The following is a 23710-nucleotide window of genomic DNA, read 5'->3' on the forward strand; positions in this document are numbered from 1 at the left end:
AGGCGTCCATTGAATTCTTTATTTCTAACTTGGATGTATAATGCAGTTATAATTGTATGATATATTTTTTAATCACACGAACCTGAAATCCGCACAGCACACAACATTTTATAGAGCTGTCTGTGCTTGCTTATTAATTTACTTTCTCAGGGGAAAAAATTCTACTTCGTATTTAACTTAAATTTGGTACATGTAATCAGTATTGTTCATTTGTTTTTGCAACTGCAAATATAAGATGGCTATTCTACATGTCTTCTGAAGGAGTAATTTTGAATTGAGAGGCAGATATACAAAGGGTGTCTTTCCAATTGTGTTGCATATTAGCATTTGTAATTCCCCTCAAACAAAATTCAGTAAATAGCGACAGCCAGGACGGTTCGAAAGAATAGTAGAACACCTAAGAATTAAGAAAACAATTAAGTGTGATAATAATGATAATGATATGGTTCCTGAAAGCCATAGTATCACAAAATCCTTTTAAATATTCGGACTAATTTACATCACAAATATCACCACTTACCAGCTGATTATATGGCACATAAACTATTTACATTATAGTAGTAAACCAGCATTTGTTACATAGTAATTACTAGAATGAAGCAGAAAATAGTAGTGTAACCACTGTCCACTGGTACATTGCCACCAACAGATGCCATATTGATTCTTCCACAAAGGCTTTGCAATCTGGCTTTGACTGTTGTATTCTGCTTCTTGTCAATATTATAAAGCCACACGGCCCACACCAGATTATGTACAAAGAAGGGAAACTGAATCATCCAACTATAACCTATTCATACTGTGTATGCCTGCTGAATTGTATCAATATCAAGACCCTTCAGCTTAATCACCGACTCCACATGTCCTTTCAGAGTATGCAGCTCACGAAGCCTGACACAAATGAGGGAAAAATCATTCACGAATTTTGTACCAAGGCAAAGCAACTCTTTGTAGGAGAAGAGAAAGGTTCTACTCTGATCACAAGAATAATTTCCCATGCTAGGAAGGATTCGAGGTGATGATATTGAGGCTTGTTTGGACCTAAGTGACTTAAAATGGTACTATCTTCGTCCCTAAAAATATGCCACAATTAATTTTGGGTCTATTTTACAGAGTGAAGGACTAGGAGTCTAGGACAATAGTTATCTTTCAATATTTATAAAAATCAGAGTATGCATCACCATCAATCTCTTAATATTAAAAAGTTCAAAATTTTAACTCACAATGAGTAGAAAAGAAAAAATAAAATCATTGCCTACAATTTTGTTAGACTATCTAGTTTAAGTGATTAGTAAACATGCAGCGATGGACAGATAATGGCTTAGAACTTCAGACGGACAAGAAAGACATGCACAACTGCACATATTGTTACATAGCAGTTCTAACTAACTGGTTGGGGATCAGTGGCGGACTTGGGCTTAGACCTGGTGGGTCAAGTGACTCACCAGGCCCAAAAAAAAATTTTAAGTTAATTTTAAAAAAAAAAAAAAAAAAAAAAAAAATCAGTTTTCCCAAATTCACGAATTCAGTATTTCAGTTCATGGCCTTCAATCCTTCATGCCCTAGCCAATTCGCCTCTTCCCTAATTCCCTTCAAGGCTTCAATCCTTCGCCATCATCAATCACCTATTCACCTCCATAATCGCCTCCTCCAGTCCTCCTCTTCGCAGTTCGCAACTCGCAACTTCGCAAGTAAGCATCTTCCTCACTCCTCAGTTAGTCAGTTCCTCTTCGCAGACTCGCAGTTCGTGCCTTCGACCCTTCGTCTTCCTCTTCGCATAAATTCAGGTGAGGTTAGTCTTCCTCTTCGTCTTCCTCAGTTAGTCTTCATCTAAATTTGTTTAATTGTTGATAACTTGATAACTTGATTGTCTTGATAATTGCTTGATTGCTTCGCTAATCGCTAGACGCCCAGTGGCCCTAGACGCTGCCTAGACGCCTACTGAGTACTGATTATTGTTAATTGTTAATTTTGTTATATATTGTTGTGATTTTGTGAATTGTTCAATGAAATTCTGAATGGTGAATTTGTGAAATGTTTGACACTTTAGTTCCTCTTCGTCTTCCTCAGTTCCTCTTCGCATAAATTAATTAATTAACTTAGTCTTCATCTAAATTTGTTTAATTGTTGATAATTGATATTACTTGTTAGTTATGAATTAGTAATACTAAATTTGATTCTTTGAACCCTAAATCCCTAATTGTTCAATAATCAACTCAATTGTTCAATAATCAACTCAATTTCAATAATCCCTAATTGTTGTGATTTTGTGAATTGTTCAATGAAATTCTGAATGGTGAATTTGTGAAATGTTTGACAATTGACACTTTACATACTTGTTCAAGCTGTGATGCTGTGATGCTGGCCTGCTGCCCTGTGAGCTTGTGATTTCAAGCTGTGAAATGGTGAATTTGTTAATTGTTCAAGCTGTGATACTGCCTGCTGGCCTGCTGCTCGCCTAGTCGGCAGTCGCCTGCTGCCCTGCTCCACTGCTCGAGAGTCGAGAGCGTGCTCTGCGCTCACCGCTCTTCGCTTCGTCGCTTCTTCTAAAGTCTAATCTCCTATTCTCATTTTGCTAGTAAGTTGATTTCTAATTTTTAGTTTAAAATTCTAATCTTCAATTTAATCAAGTCTAATTAGTTAATTCTATTAAACTTTGGTTGATTTGTTAGTTGTTCACTTCAAGTCTTCAATCACTTGTTTGTTTGGTAAACTTTGAACCTTTTGTTAATGAGTAATGACCTTAATGTAATAATGTTGTTGGGTTTTAGATGAAGTTTGAACCTTTTTGACCATGTGAATATGTGATTATGTGAATTGTGGTTTGTTTGGTAAAATGATCTTTGTAAATAATTTTTCTGGGGAATTTTGCTTGCTTTAGTTGATTATTTATTCAAATTTCAGAATGAAGAGAAAACGCACTCCAAATGAACTGCAAAACATTACTAGCTTCTTTGCTAAAAAGAATCCTACTTCAACTTCTCTTCCACATCCCACACAAAATGAACAAACTATATCTCCACCTCAACAGAGTGAACAAACTATATGTCCACCTCAAGAAAGTGAACAACATTCATCTCCATCTAATTATTCCACTCAAAATTCCCCTCAAAATGAACAAGGCCAATGTTCTCCTAATGCCCCAATCTTTGGTGAAAGATTAAGTGAACATGAATTTGCTAATCTTCCACAAGATCCAGGAAAGAGGATACTTGATTATCGATTGTGAACATGAATTTGCTAATCTTCCACATACATTTGGTTGTATTTTGTACTGTTTTGAATATTTGGATGTATTTTTTAGTACTATTATTTGGTTGTTCGGTAAATTTTTTTTTTTAGATACTTGATTATCGATTGTGACTCACCAGTCGGAAATTCCTGGGTCCGCCACTGTTGGGGATAGGTTTTTTGTAATAAAGACTAACCTTGCAATTTCAGCTCGTCTCTTTGCCTCTTCGGCCATTTGGTTAAGCTCTGAAACACGGCTTCGGTCAGTAAACATCTTGGTTTCAGGTGGATGGAGCCCATGAAGTGTCCTTTGAGCATGAGCCCATTTGAGTTCCCTTGCTTCTTTACCAAAGTCCTTTTGTCTTGTGAAGGCAATCTGCAAAATCCAGATTAAGGTTTTTAATCACCCCTTTACTTTTTCATTCTATTTTATAGCAACTTTGAGATGGGCTGCAGTCTTACTCTTTGCTCAAGTAGAAGATCCCATGCCTTCCCGCTGAGAGCATACCGGGTAGCAAACTTGATAATATCAAGGGGAAAGTAGAAGACAAGGTTGTAAAGCCATATTACACCAGCCCAACCCCATCCAATTCCCTCTATTGCAGCAAAACCCCAATTTGCATACACAGCAATCAGGGTTGCGATCTGTGAACCAGAAAATATAATAATAATAATAATAATAATAATAATAATAATAATAATAATAATAATAATAATAATAATAATAATAATAATAATAATAATAATAATAATAATAATAATAATAAATAAATAAATAAATAAATAAATGAATAAACAACATGAATAATAATAATAAATAAATGAATAAACAACATGAAGAGGAGAGAGACAAGACTCTAAGCTTGTTGCTAAGAAAAAGTGGCTCAATTACCAGCTGAGCAATGATAAAAGCTGATACTAGCAGCAGACCAGGGCGCTCAACAAATGACCAGCTTCTAGACCGAGTGACAAATATTAGGGCCTGACTAATGATGCTGACTTGTAGGTATATCGCTGAGGCAAGCTTTCTGTAGTCATCATGAGCTGTTTTTTCAAGAGTTGGCACTCCAAATGTGCGCTGCATAAGCAAATGGACAAAAATAATCATGTTAGCTTAAAAAATATCCAAGAGGGAGAGGAGGAGGAGGGAGGTTCTAAATTTAAAGTGTCAAGTCATGTAAATGGAAAAATAAGAGATGTGGGGACTTTGTGAGATAAAAGGATCTTTATTGAGAGAGATATGCTCCAAGTTTAGGAAAAAAAACACAAAAACAAAAAGGGCAAGAATGCTGAATTGAGCCTTCGAAACGCAAGAATACTCCCTCAGAGATCAAGTTACTAAGATTTTATAAGAAAAGTCATGCAGAACTGCAGTCTGCAGAAGTAAAGAAATAAAAAGTTTTGGTATCAGTAAACTGAGTGTTTATTTCCAGAAATCACATTAGATTCCTTTATTCATTCATGACTGAAGTTCTCATCAGGAATGATAAAAAAGATTAATATAAGAGAGAGTAGGCTTTTTGGGAAGGTGATGCTTGGAAAAACATCAGAATCAACATATATTGGAATAATCTACCGTTTTGCACATGCAACATATACATAGCAAGAAGACTAAGGATATCGGAACTCTTGACCAAAACTGGTAACTGAACAAACCAAACAAGCACAGAGCGCATTCAGCGCAAAACAGATTTGCATGTCTCATATAGCTGAATAAAATTTGAAAAGAATATACAACATACAAAATTTTAGAAGATTCAGAAGGAATGAAGGTGAAGATAGATCTATATGATCTGATAATGTCTTACAGGGAAAAAGTCGGTTTTATATGCAGCCCAGAAGAAAATGACAGTCATCATTGCTAAGTAACTGCCAAGAACAATTCCAGTGGTAAATATTTCCGACAACTTCCAACTATCTGGCTGGGGGGAAGGTTTCACCCGATCTTTTGATATCGTCATGATTGTACCTGAACATTCCAAAAGGCATGAACCATATAATATCCTTCAACTTGGTTAATGGTAGCATATACTCTAATATAATAAAACAATCTCTTTAGTATTGAGGCTCAAGAGAAGGGGGGGAAAAACTGTTTTTTTTTTTTACTCTGGCCTATTAATTTTCACCGAAGCACTGTTCTACAAATCTATACTCCAACATTGCAAAGTACACAATAACAACTGAACATAATTATCTGTCACCAGCAATATCTGAAAATAGACAAAGAACAATAGTGTGCAAGAGTGGCTAAGCGTAGGAATAATATAGATGAAAGTACTTTAAGTTAGAAAATTAGCAGCATAATAATGAAGAATTAAATATTCAGTTTTTCAAACATTCGGGCAAAATACCATGAAAGTACTATAAGCAAACGTTTAAAAACATTTGCTGTTTACAAATATCCAAATATTCAACATCATACTTGATAGTTGTACGAATAATCATACTCAGTATTATACAGGAATGTTAGATTGCTAATGATAAACATGAAACTCGTGAAGAACAGCAATTAACAGCGTATAATTACCAACGAATGTCATGGGAGAGAACTACTAACCATCATTAAGGATTGCAATGATCAGTACCATGAAGGGTGGGAAGTCAAATTTCCATATGAGAGCCAGTAGCATGAACCCTAACTGAGAAAGGATCCAAAGAGATTATATAAGAAAAATAGATAAACATGCAGACCATAAAAAGCTGATTTAGTACTAGCATCAAAGAAAAAGAAAAGGAAAATTAAGGGAAAAAAAGGTATAGCAATTATCCAAAACTATACCAAAGATAAAAAGCTTACCACTATACGGATGGTAATAGAAACTGCATAGATCTGCAATAAAGAATGGCATGCACTTGATTAATTGTTGACATCATAAAATGACAAAGGTCACACATTCATGGATCCTAGAGGTTTGACAACCAATTTGGCAATCTTACCATACCTTACGGAATAAATGAGGAACCACAATTTTTCTATGCACGCAAGTACAAAAAACAATTCACTCTTAAGTTTGGAGCCCAGCTGCATGTTGCTAGGATCCAATGATGATAAATTGGTTTGACAATTACAACATCGATTAGTTACTACTTCATATTTCATCTTCCAAAAGGAGGCTTACCGTGTAATTCTTCATCCTCTGGAAAATGGCCCTACTTGTCAAGACTGCACTTATGATGACACTAAGCCCGGGTTCTGTCAAGACAATGTCAGAAGCACTGCGAGCTGCATCAGTTGCATCTGCAACAGCTATGCCTATGTCAGCTTTTTTAAGAGCGGGAGCATCATTTACTCCATCACCCGTCATTCCACATATATGTTTTCTTGCTTGCAAGCGTTTCACAATCTCATATTTATGCTCTGCAGGAAGAGATGTAAGTATCAGTCATCAGTGTATCATCTATAAGGAGACAAAATAAATGTGGTAACAGAAATACAGAAGCAGAGCAAGATCTGTGAAGTAATAAATTATCCTACAATCCTACATAGTACAATGACTTCATCTTATTTATCTTCTATAATGAAGTTCAAGGCTTCAAGCACTTTATTTCTAGCCTAAAACAATCAGCCATTCAAGTCTTCGTTTAGGTTACAGGCTGCTATCATACATGAGAATATTGATAAAAACAAGTTTTATCCACTTCTGATGTCAACTCACTCAGTTCACTCAGGAAACCATTTTAATAAATAAATAAATAAATAAATAAAAAATAAACAAAATGTATTGATAAAAGATGTAGCTCCAAGTACTTGTAGAAGTACATTTCATGTACATTACTCTGTCTAGTCTGGATGGAAACTCAATCCAGCATGAGGGAGCAGCAAAGATAAACATACCAGGAAAAACACCAGCAAAACCATCTGCTTTCTCGATCAACTCATCAACAGGTAAAGCTACAAGAGACTCATCCTTCTCCTGTCCTAGGAGTGCTGCAGAAGGATACATATTGGTACCCATTCCCAGACGACGCCCTGTTTCCTTGGCAATTGCCAATTGGTCACCTAGCATGATCATATGGAAAGATCAATAAATGGTAATACAGTCTAGACACCAGCATAATAAGAAAATTCCTCATCCATGAGAGAACTTCTTCTTGCTAAGACATACCAGGTGTACTCATTAAATAAGAGAAAAAATTTAATTGACACTAGTCTAACATATCACATATAATTGGAACAACAAAAGGAAATCAGGAGCAAGAATATTACATTTTAATCATCACAGACAGTCTACAACTTCAGATTTCACAGGACACATCTCTTTTTCAGTAATACTTGTATATGAAGTAGCTCTCCACATTTACTATCAATAGAGTTGAATACAGTACCAAAAGCCAAGCTAGGTAAACTGTGACCTCTAATTGCGATTTTGTGAAGTAACAAGAAGGTGACTGCTAAAGTTTACTAATTTGCTCACATCAGTGATAAAAAGCAAATGTGATATGTATAAAGGACAGTGAAAGGAAGGTATGCACCTGTAATCATTTTTACACTAACCCCAAGGTCTAGTGCCCTCCCTATTGTTTCTGCACTATCATGTCGTGGTGGGTCAAATAGAGGAAGGAGGCCAATAAACTGCCATGGACCTCCAGAGCTTTCCTTTTTACCATCAGGAACCTCCTGCATAAACATCTCAGACATACACCTCAATACATGTTCCAATAGAAAGAAGTCAGGACAAAATTAAAAAAAAATATAATAAAAAAAAAGGAGGAAAGAGAAAGAAGACATAAAGGAAATACATATAGGCAGAGAACAATGGTTACCTGGTATGCCACAGCAAGAGACCTTAATCCTCGCTCTGCATACTTATCAATCACTGCATGAACTCTGCGCTCTATCTCCGATTTATTATAAGCAAGATTTAAGATCTAGCAATAAGCCAAATTGTGAATATAAACGCATCAAACTTATTGAAAATAGAGAAAAAGGGTAAAATTTGATAATACCTGTTCTGGTGCACCTTTGCTAACCCTATGCATTTTCCCATCACTGTCAATGTATGTCAGAGCTGTACGCTTATCAGTTGGATTAAAAGGAAGGAAGTGAACTTCTTGAATGCCTAGGCGAGCCTTTTCATTGGGGAAAGAGTATAATGAGAGCAGGACAAAATAAGGTGAAAAACTGAAAAACCATGTTTCTTAATATTACTTAGATTACCTCCTTTGGATCAGCTAATGTCCCAACTATAGCAGCATCAATTGCATCTTGGTTTTCCATTCGAGAGGCTCGAGCAGCCATCAATACCATTGTATCTGCATCAATTCCTTTGACGAAAACCTGCAGTAATATTCAAGTTTAAATGGTGCTAATAACCTAATATTGTTTAATCTGGGGGAAAAACTAAAACAAGCAATTTAAAAGCAAACCAAACCTCAACAAGGTTCTTGTCAACAGACAATTTATTTAATGTCAGAGTTCCAGTTTTGTCACTGCAAAGTACATCCATGCCTGCCATTTCCTCTATAGCTGTCATTCTCTTCGTTATTGCACCCTAACGGATACAGAAATATAGCTCAGAGCCAATCAATCGAAGCCTTAATCCTATAGCTTAGAGTCTAGAATATAAGAAAACAAAATTAATTTACAACCATAACCTTTGAACTAAAATGTTACTGCTACTTGTAACCAACCTGCTCGGCTAAACGATGAGAACCTATAGCCATGGTAACAGACAAAACTGTTGGCATAGCAATAGGAATTCCACCAATGAGAAGCACCAATAAGTTATCAATTCCTACACGATATTGACGGTGTTGAATTGGGTACATAACTATGATCTCCACCAGCATTCCCACAGCAATAGAACAAATACAGAAGTTTCCTATAGCAGTCAAGACCTACAATAAAACCCAATAATATTAGACATGCAAATACAACTAAGATACCTCATCCTACTACGGTATCTGGGGGGCTTCAACACTCAATTGATAGAAAGGAATACAACAAAATCAACCAAAAAAAAAAAAGTAAAACACAATGTATAACATGTACAGTCTAATCATGCATAAGAAAGAAACCTTGAAACTCAAGAATCTAATGCACAAGACAGAAACTGGCCAATGATATCAGAACTGGTAAGCAAACTTGTAGCCTTGTAGGACCTGAGGCCCTGAGTAACTGGTATCCTTAATGAAACTCCTACTCAGTTCTTCGATAGCTTCTAGCCTCTTATCTCAACAAACTTATGAGAGTTGCCACATAGAAAGGGCATAACTGAATTCAATTGTAAAACAACTTTAACAACTAGATTATCATTACTTGTACACTTAAGACCTTAAATCTCTATAATACAAGCCAGCTCTTGATGATTTTTGTGTTAACATGGCCCTTATAGGTATTTTATGATATTTGAAGCATGCATTGTGTGCAGACCTAGTACATTAATCCAGGAGTAAAGTATAAGGCATGTAAATTTTTATACATCTAAAACTGCATTTAAATTATTCACTTATTTATACTTTTGGAACTCTAATATATCCGCTAACAAAATACAAGTTTGAAGAACATGTGGAATTGTGGACACATTAAACAAAGTAAATCACAGATTAAAACAGTGACACAAAATATGCAAGAATTACGATGAGTGATTTTATCAACATTCAACAATAAAGCTTCTGATATCTGCCTCTTTGATTAAAAATCATTTTACCAATTAAGTACTGTATATATTTATATTAGATGAAGAATACAAGAAATGGGTGAGAAACAAAATTATCCCATCAATTAAAGATGATTTCAGCTAAGCTAAGGCCCTGTTTGTCCTATACCCCATTGTAGATTAAGATTTTTAACGCATTACTTTGATACGTCAAGCAATGAGTCAGATAAAGCAGACCCTTCGACCTAGCTTAAGACTTCAGATAAAGGTTTTCTAACAAAACATATTACTTTGTTAAATCAATCATGTACAAGCAATGAGTCAGATAAAGTAGCCCTTCAGCCTAGCTAAAAACTTCACTCATACAAATTGATCCCTTCAAATAATAGACTTGACCTCATAGTTCTTTAGGTCATATAGTATCACTCACCGTTTGGAAGTGGCCAACTTGGTTTGTGGAGTCTACAAGGTGAGCAGCCTTGCCAAAGAATGTATGCACACCCGTTGCAATGACCACAGCTTCTATCTCTCCCTGTTTGCATGTAGAGCCTGAATAGACACCATCGCCAGTCTGTTTGGTCACCGGTAGTGACTCACCAGTGAGTGAAGACTGCACCTCAGACAAAAGAATGGTCATCAGAGATCTTAAGAGAAAGAAATTCGTCAATGTACATGGCATAAAGGTTACATCTCAAACACCTGATCAATCTTTAAAGGATCACCTTCCAGGAGACGAGCATCAGCTGGGATGATATCACCAAGCTTAATAGAGATAATATCACCTGGAACGAGTATAGCTGCATCCTGCTCACTCCACTTTCCATCACGAAGCACCTACAAGTGTACAACTTCACATGTTAAAAGGCCATCACACTATCATAAAATACCACTAGTAATATAGTACATTAAAACATACCTTAGCTTTAGGAGCCAGGCGTGCCATAAGAGCAGCTGCAGCATTACCTGCATTAGTCTCTTCTATATAACTAATTGTTGAGTTGATAAACAAAAGAGTGACAATTCCAACAAAGTCCTGCCAATCAGGAGGCTTCCCCTGCAAAATCAAGGTAGCTTATTGCTTCGAGTTCTCGAAAACTAAAGATGACCAGCTTGTCTAGAATCTTTTTTCACGAACAGCTTGCCATGAATCATGATATGGTATGTAATCTAAAAAACATACAAAGGCATTTACCCACTAGTGCCCACTATTTTTTCCTTTTATAGTATGAAATTAAGTAGAAGACCTTTCTATGGTCTAGAAGACCTAACTATGGTCTAATAACCCAATAATGTGATTGCCTTACACAACAAGCACCACCCAACCATTCTGCATTACTATCAAGTACCAACCCAATACAAGACGAGAATATCTTCCTATGTTCACGCACAGCTGCACACTCTTAAAACTGACAAGAAATTTAAGGGAGGGAAGGGAGCATTTTCTAATACTCTCTATGCCCTAAGTAATAGCAACATTTCAGTTTTAGACAATCTTAAAAATATTAGGCTACTATTTTTTTAAAAAAATGTATACAGTTTGATTTTAACTTATCCCATATTAAATAAAGTATTAACTTAATGATACCATTGACCTAAATTTTGAGCTCATTGATATGGTGGACATTTAAAATTTGAAAAGTCAAGGACAATTATTATATTTTTAAATATGATTCCTCTAAAATGAACCTCATATACTTTGTATATATGATGCACAATATTTTTAAAAGGGACCAAGGGAGTAATATATAAGCTACCAAATAAACATAGTAGAGGGCTTACTCCTCCATTAGCAAGAGCTATAGCCATTATCGCGGCAGCTTCCATCACCCAAGAAAGAGGATTCCACATGAATCCAAGGAACTTCAGAAACTTACTCTCCTGCATTATTAAAGTTCCAGGGGTGTAATATGTTAATTAAAGGGCAATCACAAAGTTCCAACTCTTAGCAACAAGAAATACTAGGAAGGAATGGTAAGACAAATGAACCTCCTTCTCTTCAAGCTTGTTGGGCCCAAAAATGTGAAGTCGTTCTTCAGCAGCCTCAGACGTAAGACCATCTCGACTACACCTTAATTGCTCAAAGACCTCTTCTAGAGGAACATTCTCCTGCAATTACATTATTCACATCAGGAAACAGTCCAGAGAACTCAACTGGTTGAGACGTTTGACTCATAATTGATAATTCAACATGCAAGGTTATCTAAAAATTAGGCAAAATTACACTAATATGAACTATGGTTCTACTACAACTAGGGACATGAACTTGTGTGCTTGTTCACATAATCAAATGGACATCAACTAAAGACACACAGCCATAAACTGAATATATAAAGCTAGCAACGTCACCAAAATGGGCTTTAATGACCAAGTTTAAGTAATTGATCTGTGTCTTTATACTGTTCATATCACTAATGATCTTTAATGACCAAGTTGATGTCAATCTAATAATAAAAATATGTTCATGTCAATGATTATATTTGGGTCATTGTGCATATCAATAAGTGTAACTAAGCCTAAATCTATACAGTAATATTTTCTGACAACAATCACAAAAATTTCCTAGACTTGGAAAATTAAAAATTAAACTTGTCAAACTTCATATGAAAAAATCTCCCACCTAAACTATTATTGACATCATCTTTTTTTTTTCCCTCCTAAGTTCCAAGAGTAAATAAATACTTCTAAAAAAATGAGATTATTACTACACGTTTTTCGAATATTGAATACTATTTTAAGCAAATAATAGTTATTTAAATTGTGCACTAAATCTAGTAAGGGCTTGTTCTGATTTACTGAACTGAATTAATTGGAGCTGATCTCATAAACTAAACTAAACTGAATAGAGCTTAAATGAATTGTTTATGAGAGTAGAAAATTAAGAACTAAACTGAACTGAATTTATTGAAGCTGAACTGGCAGGCCCTAATACTAATGCTAAGAGACTGAAATTAAAATGATGACATAAATTTTATTTTATTTTTCAAATATCATGAAACAGGGTAAGGATAATAAAAAGAAAATCCAGAATAAAAAAAAATGCTTAAACCCCAAAACATCACTATATCCCAAAAATCAAAACTGAGGAAGAAACTGCAGCAAGCTAGCAACAGAGAAATCAACAACAAAATTTGAAAAATAACGGTGAAACACATTATCATACCCAGAAACTGAAACTATGAAAATAGTAATAACCCAAAAACTGATCATGAAAACAGAGTAGACCTTAAACAAAATTAAAAACTCCACGAAAAAATCCCAGGATAAAAAAAAATAGAGAAACCCAAGACACATTAATATCTAATACGAAGCAAGTATAGTAGCCCATAAACCCAAAATAACCCATGAAACCCCAGAAAGCAAAAATCATGGAAATTACAAAAATGCAGAAATCATGAAAAACCCAGAAACAAAACCATGCAAAAACAGTAAAAATTAAAAGCAAAAACCATGAAAAATCCAGAAACCAAACCATACAAAACATTAAAAATTAAGAGCAAAACCATGAAAAATGATCATACCAAATCTACAGCTTCCTTCAAAACAGCTTCCATAGTTTCCTTAGAGTCACCCATTTTCAACTACTTCTCTGCAAATTGTTATTTTTAATCCCAAAAACAGAAGAACAATCAAGTAAAATTATATAGCAAAAAAGTTGAACATTCTGGAGATTATAAGATGAAGAATAATGTGATTTATCAAAAAGGAAGAAGTTACTGAAAAAATGGTGGGTGCAATACTTTGCTCACTTCACTGTTATTATACGTTTTTTTTTTTTTTCTATTTCCTTTATTTTGGGGTATTGTGTTGGTGTTGAATTTGGTTTTCTCTAGAAAGGAAATGGAGGATTCTAGTATTTGTCGTGAGTGTGAGAAATTTTGGAAAAGGGTGGGGCGTAACTAGTAACAGGATGGTAGGTACAACTATTTGATCACATTTTCTTTCATTTTCATTGTCCTGCAGTGCGCATATATTCTTTCACAATCATCAGTTTTTGTACTTCACGGGAGTGAAACAACATATAGTTATCAAAAATTTGTTTACGGAATTTCGTAACGTTTGATCATTTTTATTTAGGACTTGTTCATTATCGTTGTGATTTTTTGGCTAATGATGATAATATGGTTTATAAAGTACTCCATTATACAATAATTAATCAATCCATCAATCATAACTTAATACTAAAACGTACACCGGGAGGAACACGTGCCATATCCTAGTGTTGTTTTTCCCTCCAAAACCCTACTTTTCTTTTTTAATAATTTTTTTTATATAAATATTTCATACAATTATAATAATATCATTCCAAATCTTTATATTATCTTTATGACAAAAATATAGGACTTTTTATTTGGTTTCCATAATTCTTCAATACGCATTTACCTAAATTATTATTCCAACTCCTTTTTAATTATCTGATAAACGGAGTAATAGTAGATTTTGCTAAAAAGGTAATACTCCGTAACATAATTGATTCATAAAATTGAGGAAAATTTGACATTTGCTACTTGCGAAAGCACCTTGCTTCACATTTACTACCGCTTTAATTTTTTATTTTATTTTACTACCACCCAAATCCCAAAGTTATAGATATTGCTACCACTTAACGGAATTTAATTTATTAAAAAAATATTAAAAAAAAACTTTTTTTGAAACTCTTCCCAACCACCTCCCCCTCCCCGTCAACCACCATCCCCCTCCATGTGCCAAATTTCGTTGTTCGTGCCGACGCCCAAACGGTCCCCCGACACCGGCAAACTCCACCACCACCATTTCCCAAAGTCCACGCTGCCGAAACCACCCTGAACGTGTGAATTCGAAACCCTAAAATCCATTTAAGGTGGTTTCAAGGAATGGGTTTAAGGTATCTGGTGCTAGTTTTATGGTGGGGGAAGGGGAGGGGGTCGATTCAGATAGGGAAAGGGGAAATCTGCTGTTTCCAAGGCTCGATTCAGGTTGGGGAAAGGGGAAATCAGTCGTTTTCGGCTCGATTCAGGTTGGGGAAAGGGTAAATCGGTCTTTTCCAGCTCGATTCAAGTTGGGGAAAAGGGAAATCGATCGTTTCAGGCTTGATTCAGGTTGGTCAGCTTTGTGTCTGTCGCCGTTTTTGCAGAATTGCAGTGGTGTGGTGGTGTGGGTTGGACAGGTTGGTCATGGTGGTTTTGAGGCAGCATTGATGGGGTAAATGGATGGGTGAGGTTGCTAGCGCCTGAGAATCGTTTATGCACCGGCGTTGATGAGGAAATGGAGGTTGGACGGTGGCAATAAGGGTGGTTGAAGATGGAGCGGTAGCTGGAAGGTGGCATTGAAATGGTTGGATAGTGGTTGGACCCTACTAACAGAAATGGTAACGGCACAAGCCTAAAGGTAGTGATATCTATAACTTTGGGATTTGGGTGGTAGTAAAATAAAATAACAAATTAAAGCAGTAGTAAATGTGAAGCAAGGTGCTTTCGCTAGTAGCAAATGTCAAATTTTTCTAAAATTGATATTAAAGAAATTACTTTTAAGCATCACTTTTATTTGTTAGTTATAATTATTTTTTACATGGCACAGGGCCTAAGCTAGTGTTCCTACTAAGGTGAAGTGGATAGATTATTTTTTTAGGAATCTTAAACTACCCGCAAGATAGGGTGATTTGTAAACAACTACTTTTTTTTTTTTTACCATTACCCGCAAGTTTGAAAACGTTTGTATATCACTACCCATTAACGTTTTCCGTCCAATTTTCACGCATATTCTTAGGTGCACACTCATGCACCTAAAAATAGGTGTAATAAGAGCACATTATGAACATTAGCTTTTGAGAAAGTGAACATTAGTTTTCTTCTCCTCTATTTTTCTCCTTCGTTTTTTATTTTCTCTCTCCTCTGTTTTTTTTTTTAATTTTCTCCCTTTTTTACACTTTTTTAATTGAATTGTTACTTACAACATGAAAGTAGTTATTAAGTATGAATTTTTGTGTGAATTTCGATTTTGTGCTTTAATTTCGATTGATTAAGGTTTATATGAATCTTTGAATTCACAAATTATACTATGTTTTTTCTCATTCCTTCTTTAATTTCGTTTCCCTCTTCTTCTTTTTTTCTATTTTTCTCGTTTTTTCGATTTAACGATTGAATTTGTTCCTTACAATATGGAATTGGTTGTTTATCTGATTTTTTGAATTCATATGAATTGAATTTTTTTTAGCTTCGATCAATTTCATCTGTGTATGAATTTCATCTGATTTTCCGCATTTTTTTTATCAATGAACATAATCATGCAAATATATGAACATATGCATAGGTTCCCTTAAATGTGAACATTAACTGTTCAGAAAGTGATGAACATATGCATTTAAGAAAGTAAACATAACAATTCAAAATATGAATGTAAGCATTGGTTTCCTTAAAGTGAATATAACCATTTAAAAGGTGAACATATATGCGTAACAATTATGAACATATGCATTTAAGAAAGAGAACATATGCATAAATAGACTTAATGAGAATTTTTATGAACAACAAATATTGACTATGAATATTTACATTATGAACATATAAAATATTATTATGAATATAAGGCATTGAATTATGAACATAAAAAATTGAAGAAATAAAAAATAATATGATTATGAAACATATGCATCATAAGTATGAAAAATATGAACATATGCATTCAAAATATGAACATATGCATTGGTTCATTTTTTAATGCGTATGAACTTAATTAAGCACTTCAGTAGGTGAACATATACATAAAAATATATGAACATATGGATTTAGAAAGTTAATATAAGCATTTCAGAAAGTTTACAAAATGATTCAAAATATGAACATAAGAATTTCAAAATATGAACATATGCATTTCGGAATGTGAACATAAGGTATCCGTTTGATTTCACTAATTTTTTTTTTTGACAATTCCAATAAAAATTTCGAACAGTAGAGAGTATCGAATAATATTCAAACAAAATTAAGTAATAATCATATAAATTTAAACAAAGGAAATTTTGATTTTTACCACCTTCAAATAACGACTTTGTCGAATTTACCACCTCAAAAAAAAAACATTTACTTTACCACCTCATAAAAAAATTAAACATCAGTTTTACCACCAATCACCTCCAACTAACGGATTTCGTCCAAAAATCCGTTAATGGGGCCTACCTTGCACACGTGTCGCCATATTATTGGGTAAGTTATAAAAAAAAAATTTAAAAACAAAAAAAAAAATCCCCATCAAGCAATCGGTGGTTGCTGCCACCGTCGGGACCCCACCGCCGGACCGGCTACGACCATCCCTACCACCTAACCGTTACGACCGGCCCCCACCACCTAACCGCTACCAGCCACCATCGGGACCCACAGCCATCGCACTGATTTCGACCTTAAAACCCTAGCCACCACCTAACAGCTACGACCAACCCCACAACTTAACCGCTACCACCGCACCGCACACCACAGCCGCGCCGATTTCGACCCCCTTTCCACCAATTTCCGACCTCAAAACCCTAGCCACCACCTAATAGCTACGACCAACCCCACCACCTAACTGCTACCACTGCACCGCACACCACAGCCGCACCGATTTCTATCCCTTTCCACCAATTTCCGACCTCAAAACCCTAGCCACCACCTAACAGCTACGACCAACCCCACCACCATCCAAACCCAGACCAGAAACCACCGCCACCCAGACGCGAAACCACCGCGACCCGAAACCACCACCACCCAGATGCGAAACCACCGCAACCCACCCCAGCCTACCTAACCCCAAAACTAGCCTAACCCCAGACTAGAAACCACGCCACCCAGACGCGAAACCATCGCGACCCGAAACCACCACCACCCAGACGTGAAACCCACACGAAATTCCGACCAACCGAGGTAGTTGATGTCGTTGATGGTTGGTTGACATGGAAGATCGGGGAAGATGAAGAAGAAACGTAAAAAATGTGGGCCATACTAACGGATTCATGGACGGAATCCGGTAGTTGGTGGTAAAATCGAATTTTTGGAATTTTTGGTGGTGGTAAAGTAAATCTTTTTTTTTTGGAGGTGGTAAATTCAATTAAGTGGTTATTTGAAGGTGGTAAAAATTAAAATTTCCTTACACAAAATTAAGTGAAATTTACATAAAATTGCCTTTTTTTTTTAGACAAGATCCTTTTGATTTTGCATCTCTTTTCTAATGTTCATTGATGTTTTTTTGCAGTTTTTAGTGAGAGAAAATAAAATATAGGAGAGAGAAAGTGCAAAAGAGGAGAGAGAAAATCATATAGATCATGGAAGAAAAAGAGTTTTGAGTTTGGAGGTGACGTTACATTTATTGGGTGAGGGTGGGTGTATTGCAGTTTCCGTGTTTTTTAGTTTTAGGGCTTTTTTTAATTGGGTTGTGTATAATTGAGCTTCTGGGTTGTGTATAATTGGGCTTCTAGGTTGTGTTGTTACACCTATCTAAGGTGCACCACACCTTAGACTAATTGCAATTTCCACGTTATTGGGCTTACTTTTTAACCTTTCCTACCCAATTTACTCCCCATAACTACCTTCTCTCCTTTTTAATGTATTTTCTTGCAACTTTTTTTAATATGATTTTTTTTTAATCAAGATCTAATTTATTAACAAAAAATGATTTCTTTTTTTAAATCAATGTCGTATTAATACATGTCCATCGTGGGTCCTTTTAACGAATTCCATCTAAAAATCCGTTAGTAGGTGGTAAAATTCAATTTTTTGGATTTTTTTTGTGGTGTTATAATAAAAGTTTGAAAATTTGTGGTGTTATAATCAAAAGGAAATTTTGTGTAAAATTACCCTAAAGATAGGGTCATTTGTGAACAACCCATTTTTTTACATTTGTTTAAAATTACCCACAAGTTTGAAAAAGTTTTGGTAGCACTACCCACTAAAATTTTCCGTCCAATTAAGATGTTATTGGAGCCCACTTTTTTCACTTTTGCCACCCAATTAACTCCCCCAATTTGTTTAAAGGTTTTAATTTACCCAAAGTAACATAATTAGGATTTTAATTAGGAATCATTTTAAGGTTCATGAGTTAAGAATTATTTAGGGATTTTGATTTCAAAGGTTTGGGGTTTAATTGAATTCGGGTTTTTGCTTATTCTAGCATTAATTGACCATTGTAATTGAAAAAAGTATAAATTTGGGAAGTAACACTTTAATTGGATGGAAAACATTACTGGGTAGTGCTATCCAAACATTTCCTAACTTGCGGGTAGTTCTAAGCTTTAGGGCTTTAATTGAATTCGGGTTTTTGTTTATTCTAGCATTAATTGACCATTGTAATTGAAAAAAGTGAAAATTTGGGCCAAAGTAACACTTTAATTGAACGGAAAACGTTATTGGGTAATGCTACCCAAATATTTCATAACTTGCGGGTAGTTCTAAACAAATAAAAAAAATGGGTAGTTGTTCACAAATTACCCTATCTTTAGGGTAAATCTACACAAAATTTCCTAATCAAAATTCTGTATTTTTTGTAGTGTTATTTTCTAAAAAATCCTTTTGTTAAATATATCTCATGCATTGCACGGGTATACTCTAGTTACTTCAATTTACAACTGTACGGCTCTACCTATCGAATTTAAAACAATTTCCAAATAAATTTATGACAATGTCGATTTTTAATTTTTTTTTTTTTTTTGGTTTTTCTAAGCTATGCCCCTATAGTTGTTGGGTTTCTATGGTGTGCCCATACTTTTTCCAAATTACAAGATGTGTCCTCTAACTTAAGATGTTTATTTAATCGTACCCTCTGACGTTAACCTATCGTGAGTAATTGTGTTAACAGTTAATTACCCCGCTTTGGAGACAAATTTCACGCCCAAATTGGGTTACATTTTATTTAAAAAGATTAAAATTAAGCATTTTTTCCACATTTTTTTTATCTATCTTTTCTTCTTTCTTCTAAAAGCAATCTTTCTTATTTCAAGCTCTAGGTGTAATTTTTCTTCTTTTTTCTCATCCGCTTTTTAAACTACCTATGTTTTTTAAATTACTAACGTCGAGTTAACGTCAGAGGATACGGTACGATTGATTAAACAATACAATTTATGATCTAATATATAATTGTAGAGTAAGTGAATGAGGAGCCTCCAAAACCCCAACCAAGCCTCCTCATTCACTCTCACCTATAAAACTACTCCCTCCTTTTCCTTTAATTCAAAAACTCCTTTTCCTTTAATTTAAAAAACATAAAAAGGAATATACATAGAACACCCAACTACTCATCTAATGACTACTCTCCAATCAAACTAATCTTATCTAAAATTAACTAATTATAATTTCAACTTCAATTAAAAAAAAAAAGTAATAGACTAGATGCAGTTATCTCAACAAGTTTTCATCATTCAACTCCACTTTCATTTACACTACACACACATATACTATTCCTTAACTAGATAAATTATGAAACCTTAAATCACTACTATAGTATTCGATATCCGTAATTAAGCACAACAACAACAACAACAAAAAACCAAAAAAAAAAAACACCTTTGGGATAGAATACATTATTTGATAAGAGAGAAGTAATTCTACAGAAATATGCAAAGAAGTTCAGAGAAGATAAAAGAAGGAAGAAGAAGATCAGAGAGAATTTGAGAGAGAAGTAGAAGAAGAGAGTTAGAGAGAGAAGTTGTTTAATTCATTTCCTGATCTCAATTACAATTCACTTGTGCTTAAATAAGAATTAACAAGTGTAATTACAACCACACAATCAAAACAGAAAAAGATTTCATCTAATACCAAGTTTGAAAAACAGAATTGAAAATACAACTTAACAAAATTGATTAAAACCCTCATATATTGTTTTGATTGAAAACCTCCTATATCATACCCTTCGCCTTTAAAAAGACTTGTCCTCAAGTCTAGTAAGCAATAATAGCACAAAATTGAGCCCAACTTTGTACAACATTAAGCACATGAAGATAGGCAGAGATATGCAGCAAGGTTCATGATTGTGCTTCATGCCTCCCTTGGCATATATTGTGACCTCAACTTCAGCAAGAAGGGTGACCAGCAATGTTGATGCAGGGAAGCTTCCCAACATTGAAGCCATCATGACCATTTCAAATAAGGACGATATTCCACCCAACAACGCTATCTTCGCATCAGAAGCAATAGCAATATCAGCACCCTTAAGTTGTGTAAGCAAGACCTTAGTTTCCGAAGAATTCCCAAAGTTCTCATCCCTTGAAATTATGATAACCATACCAATGGACGCAGCACCAATTGGAACAACAGCCCCCATCCCAAATGTGACAACAAGCGGAGTGCTTAATAATCCAGCCAAAATATCAACTACGCCATTGTCACGGGAAATTGCCTTGGTCTTGGAGAAGGGCAGAGAAAGCCACTGCAGCTCAAATCCTTTCTTAGTGTGCGCAACAACAAACCATGATTCAAAGGCCAAAAACAGAAAGGAAGTGGCAATGAAACACTGCCCACTGTCTCCCTTACTAAGACCATAGACAGTGGCGGAGCCAGGATTTTCAACTTGGGGGGACAAAATGCTTAACTTACGAAAAGCTTAACAAAAAATAAAAACAAAAAAAAAACTCACACACAAATTGATTAATACTTAATATTAAAATTTCAAAATACAAATATATACTTAGTCATACAATTCAAAATGATGAAAAAAATTACATAAACATTACATTAAAATTACAAGTTCATTCTTCGAGTCTTCATACTTTGAAATCGATCAATAATCTTTTCGTTCCCGGATCATGAGGAAGAAGTTCAACATCATACACCAAATCTTCCTCTAATGGTACATTACTATTACTTGAACCACCCATTTCCATACTATTTTCTTGACTTTGAGGGGAGCTAACTGAAGGTGAGTTATTGGACTCATTTTCATTGAGTCTCGTTCTTTTAAACAAGAATTGTCGAAGATCGGGTTGTTTAGTTGCCTTGGATTTGTTTGAATTTGGTGAATCTTTTGATATTTCCTAGTTAAATTGAAAATTATATATCAATTTCCACAAGACCACAATTCACATCATTACATAATAACAAAACCTAAGATTTTAAATTTCTAATTCAACTACACATTTCAATAATTTACAATAATTAATAATTTAAATTCACATTTCACAAAAACAGCCAAACACTCAAACAGGGGAAACATTCAAACAATCAAACAAATATAAATCAATAATCAATACCCACAAGGCCACAAATGACAAATTCACAATAAAAATATAAATTATAAAACAATTAAACATTTAAACAAGTAATGAAATTCACTTAATTCAGATTTACATAATTACATAATCAATTAATCATACCTCCATTGAAATTCAGATTTACTCCTTATAGTAAATCTGTAAATGCGAAGTTGCCGACTTGCGAACTGCTGCTGCAAACACTTTACACTTGAACACCAAACGTCCAAACTGCTGGCTGTGCTGCGGTGGCGCGGTGCTGGCTGCTGGGCTGCTGCTGCAAACAGCAAACACGAACTCACGAAGACACGATTCACACGAATTGAAGGCTGTCCACTGTGCGCTGTCGTCTGTCGAACCTCGTCATTGGCCTCACTGCTGCGAACTGCCGGAGAACGGTGGACAGCGTCAGGCGACTCTGGCGAGGTGAGGGCGAATCGAAGAGAGAGAAATTAAAAATTGAAAGACTTAGGGTTTGGCTGCAAATGTCGCACAGAGCACTCTGTAATTGCGTTTTTTTGTTTTTTTTTTTAATTTTTTTTTTTAATTTTTTTTTTTTGAAAATGGGGGGACAAGTGTCCCCACTCGTCCCCTTCTAGCTCCGCCCCTGACCATAGATAGTGTTTAGAAAATACACATATGGGCTTTGTGGCCAATCCCCAGCCATCATAAGAGAATACACAAGAAGGTAATTGTTCCCAAAAGTGTTGATAGCAAGAGAAGCATAGAAGTAGGGGTGAAAGTAATACGGATTAAAACCAAAAACCGAACCAAACCAAACCGAATTAACAATTGGTTTGGATTTTTTAAATTTGGATCGGTTTGGATTGAAAAAATAAAAAAATATGAATTGTGGATTAGATTCGGTTTTGGGTTTTAAAAAACCAAAAACCGAATAAGAAACTGAATTTGGGCCTATAATGCTTAAGCCCACTGCTGAAGTTACACAAATAATGTTAGAATAGGCTTTCAGACAGAGTATATAAACTTAAAATAAAAACCCTAGCCCCTCTTTTTTATTCTCTATCCTCAAACGCAGCTTTAGAGCCTATCTCCTCTCTCAAGCAAAATTTGAGATTATCTCTACAATACCATCCTATTTCTCGCTTAGAGCTTCGATCTAAATGGATTAATCAACAACAAATTGTGATGAGCTACTAACGACTCTGATTAGTTCTTTCACCCTTAATCATTCATATCAATTTGCTACTGCTATTTTTTCTGAATGATATATCATTCTATAATATACTAATGTTGTCAATTATTTTTTGCAAATTTGTTTAAAATTATTCGCAGATTTGATTCATTGTTTGGCTACAGTACTTTAATTATTGAATTATTTTGCTTAGATGTTGTTTTATTACAATAAATAATATATGTTCACGCCAAAAAATTAGACCTAAAAACACAAGCCCACAAAATTCGGTTCAGTTTGGATTTATTTTCGGAAATCCGAATTAATACGGTTAGGATTGGTTTCGACTGAATTCAATTTCGGTTTGGATTCGGTTTTGCCCAAAATCCAAACCGAAATCCGAACTTTCATCCCTACATAGAAGCTATCTAGTTTCTGTAAGAATTGCAACCATAACCACTCACCAACTCGAAAAAACTCATTCAGACCCGTGTCTAATAGCCTCAATTCGAGGTTGAGAAATTTCCAACCGAGACTTGAGAGTAGCAACCAATAACTCTTTTCCAA

At 35.0% G+C, this 23710-nt stretch overlaps 1 protein-coding gene across 1 annotated transcript; it reads right to left on the minus strand.

Annotated features, from left to right (window-relative positions):
* Positions 1-450: 450 nt before the first annotated feature.
* Positions 451-13941, minus strand: LOC110723425 (ATPase 4, plasma membrane-type). Its single transcript, XM_021902785.1, has 21 exons — positions 13346-13941; positions 11814-11933; positions 11607-11705; positions 10744-10881; positions 10527-10661; positions 10258-10437; positions 8860-9066; positions 8601-8720; positions 8387-8506; positions 8176-8298; positions 7993-8097; positions 7702-7846; positions 7064-7228; positions 6348-6586; positions 6026-6058; positions 5786-5867; positions 5037-5197; positions 4121-4306; positions 3691-3873; positions 3426-3604; positions 451-888 (listed from the first exon to the last, which is right to left on the minus strand). The coding sequence occupies exons 1-21, from the start codon at positions 13397-13399 to the stop codon at positions 792-794; spliced, it is 2871 nt and encodes a 956-aa protein (XP_021758477.1). The 5' UTR covers positions 13400-13941; the 3' UTR covers positions 451-791.
* Positions 13942-23710: the final 9769 nt, after the last annotated feature.

Source organism: Chenopodium quinoa, unplaced genomic scaffold, assembly GCF_001683475.1.
Source record: "Chenopodium quinoa cultivar QQ74 unplaced genomic scaffold, ASM168347v1, whole genome shotgun sequence".
Classification (NCBI taxonomy): domain Eukaryota; kingdom Viridiplantae; phylum Streptophyta; class Magnoliopsida; order Caryophyllales; family Amaranthaceae; genus Chenopodium; species Chenopodium quinoa.

Excerpts from the sequence above, each read along its gene's own strand:
- LOC110723425 (XM_021902785.1), bottom strand. The coding sequence starts at position 13,399 with ATGGGTGACTCTAAGGAAACTATGGAAGCTGTTTTGAAGGAAGCTGTA. Across the intron at positions 10,662-10,743 it reads GCCTGGCTCCTAAAGCTAAG|GTGCTTCGTGATGGAAAGTG; the intron begins GTATGTTTTAAT and ends GTACACTTGTAG. Across the intron at positions 3,605-3,690 it reads ATCTTCTACTTGAGCAAAGA|ATTGCCTTCACAAGACAAAA; the intron begins GTAAGACTGCAG and ends TGGATTTTGCAG.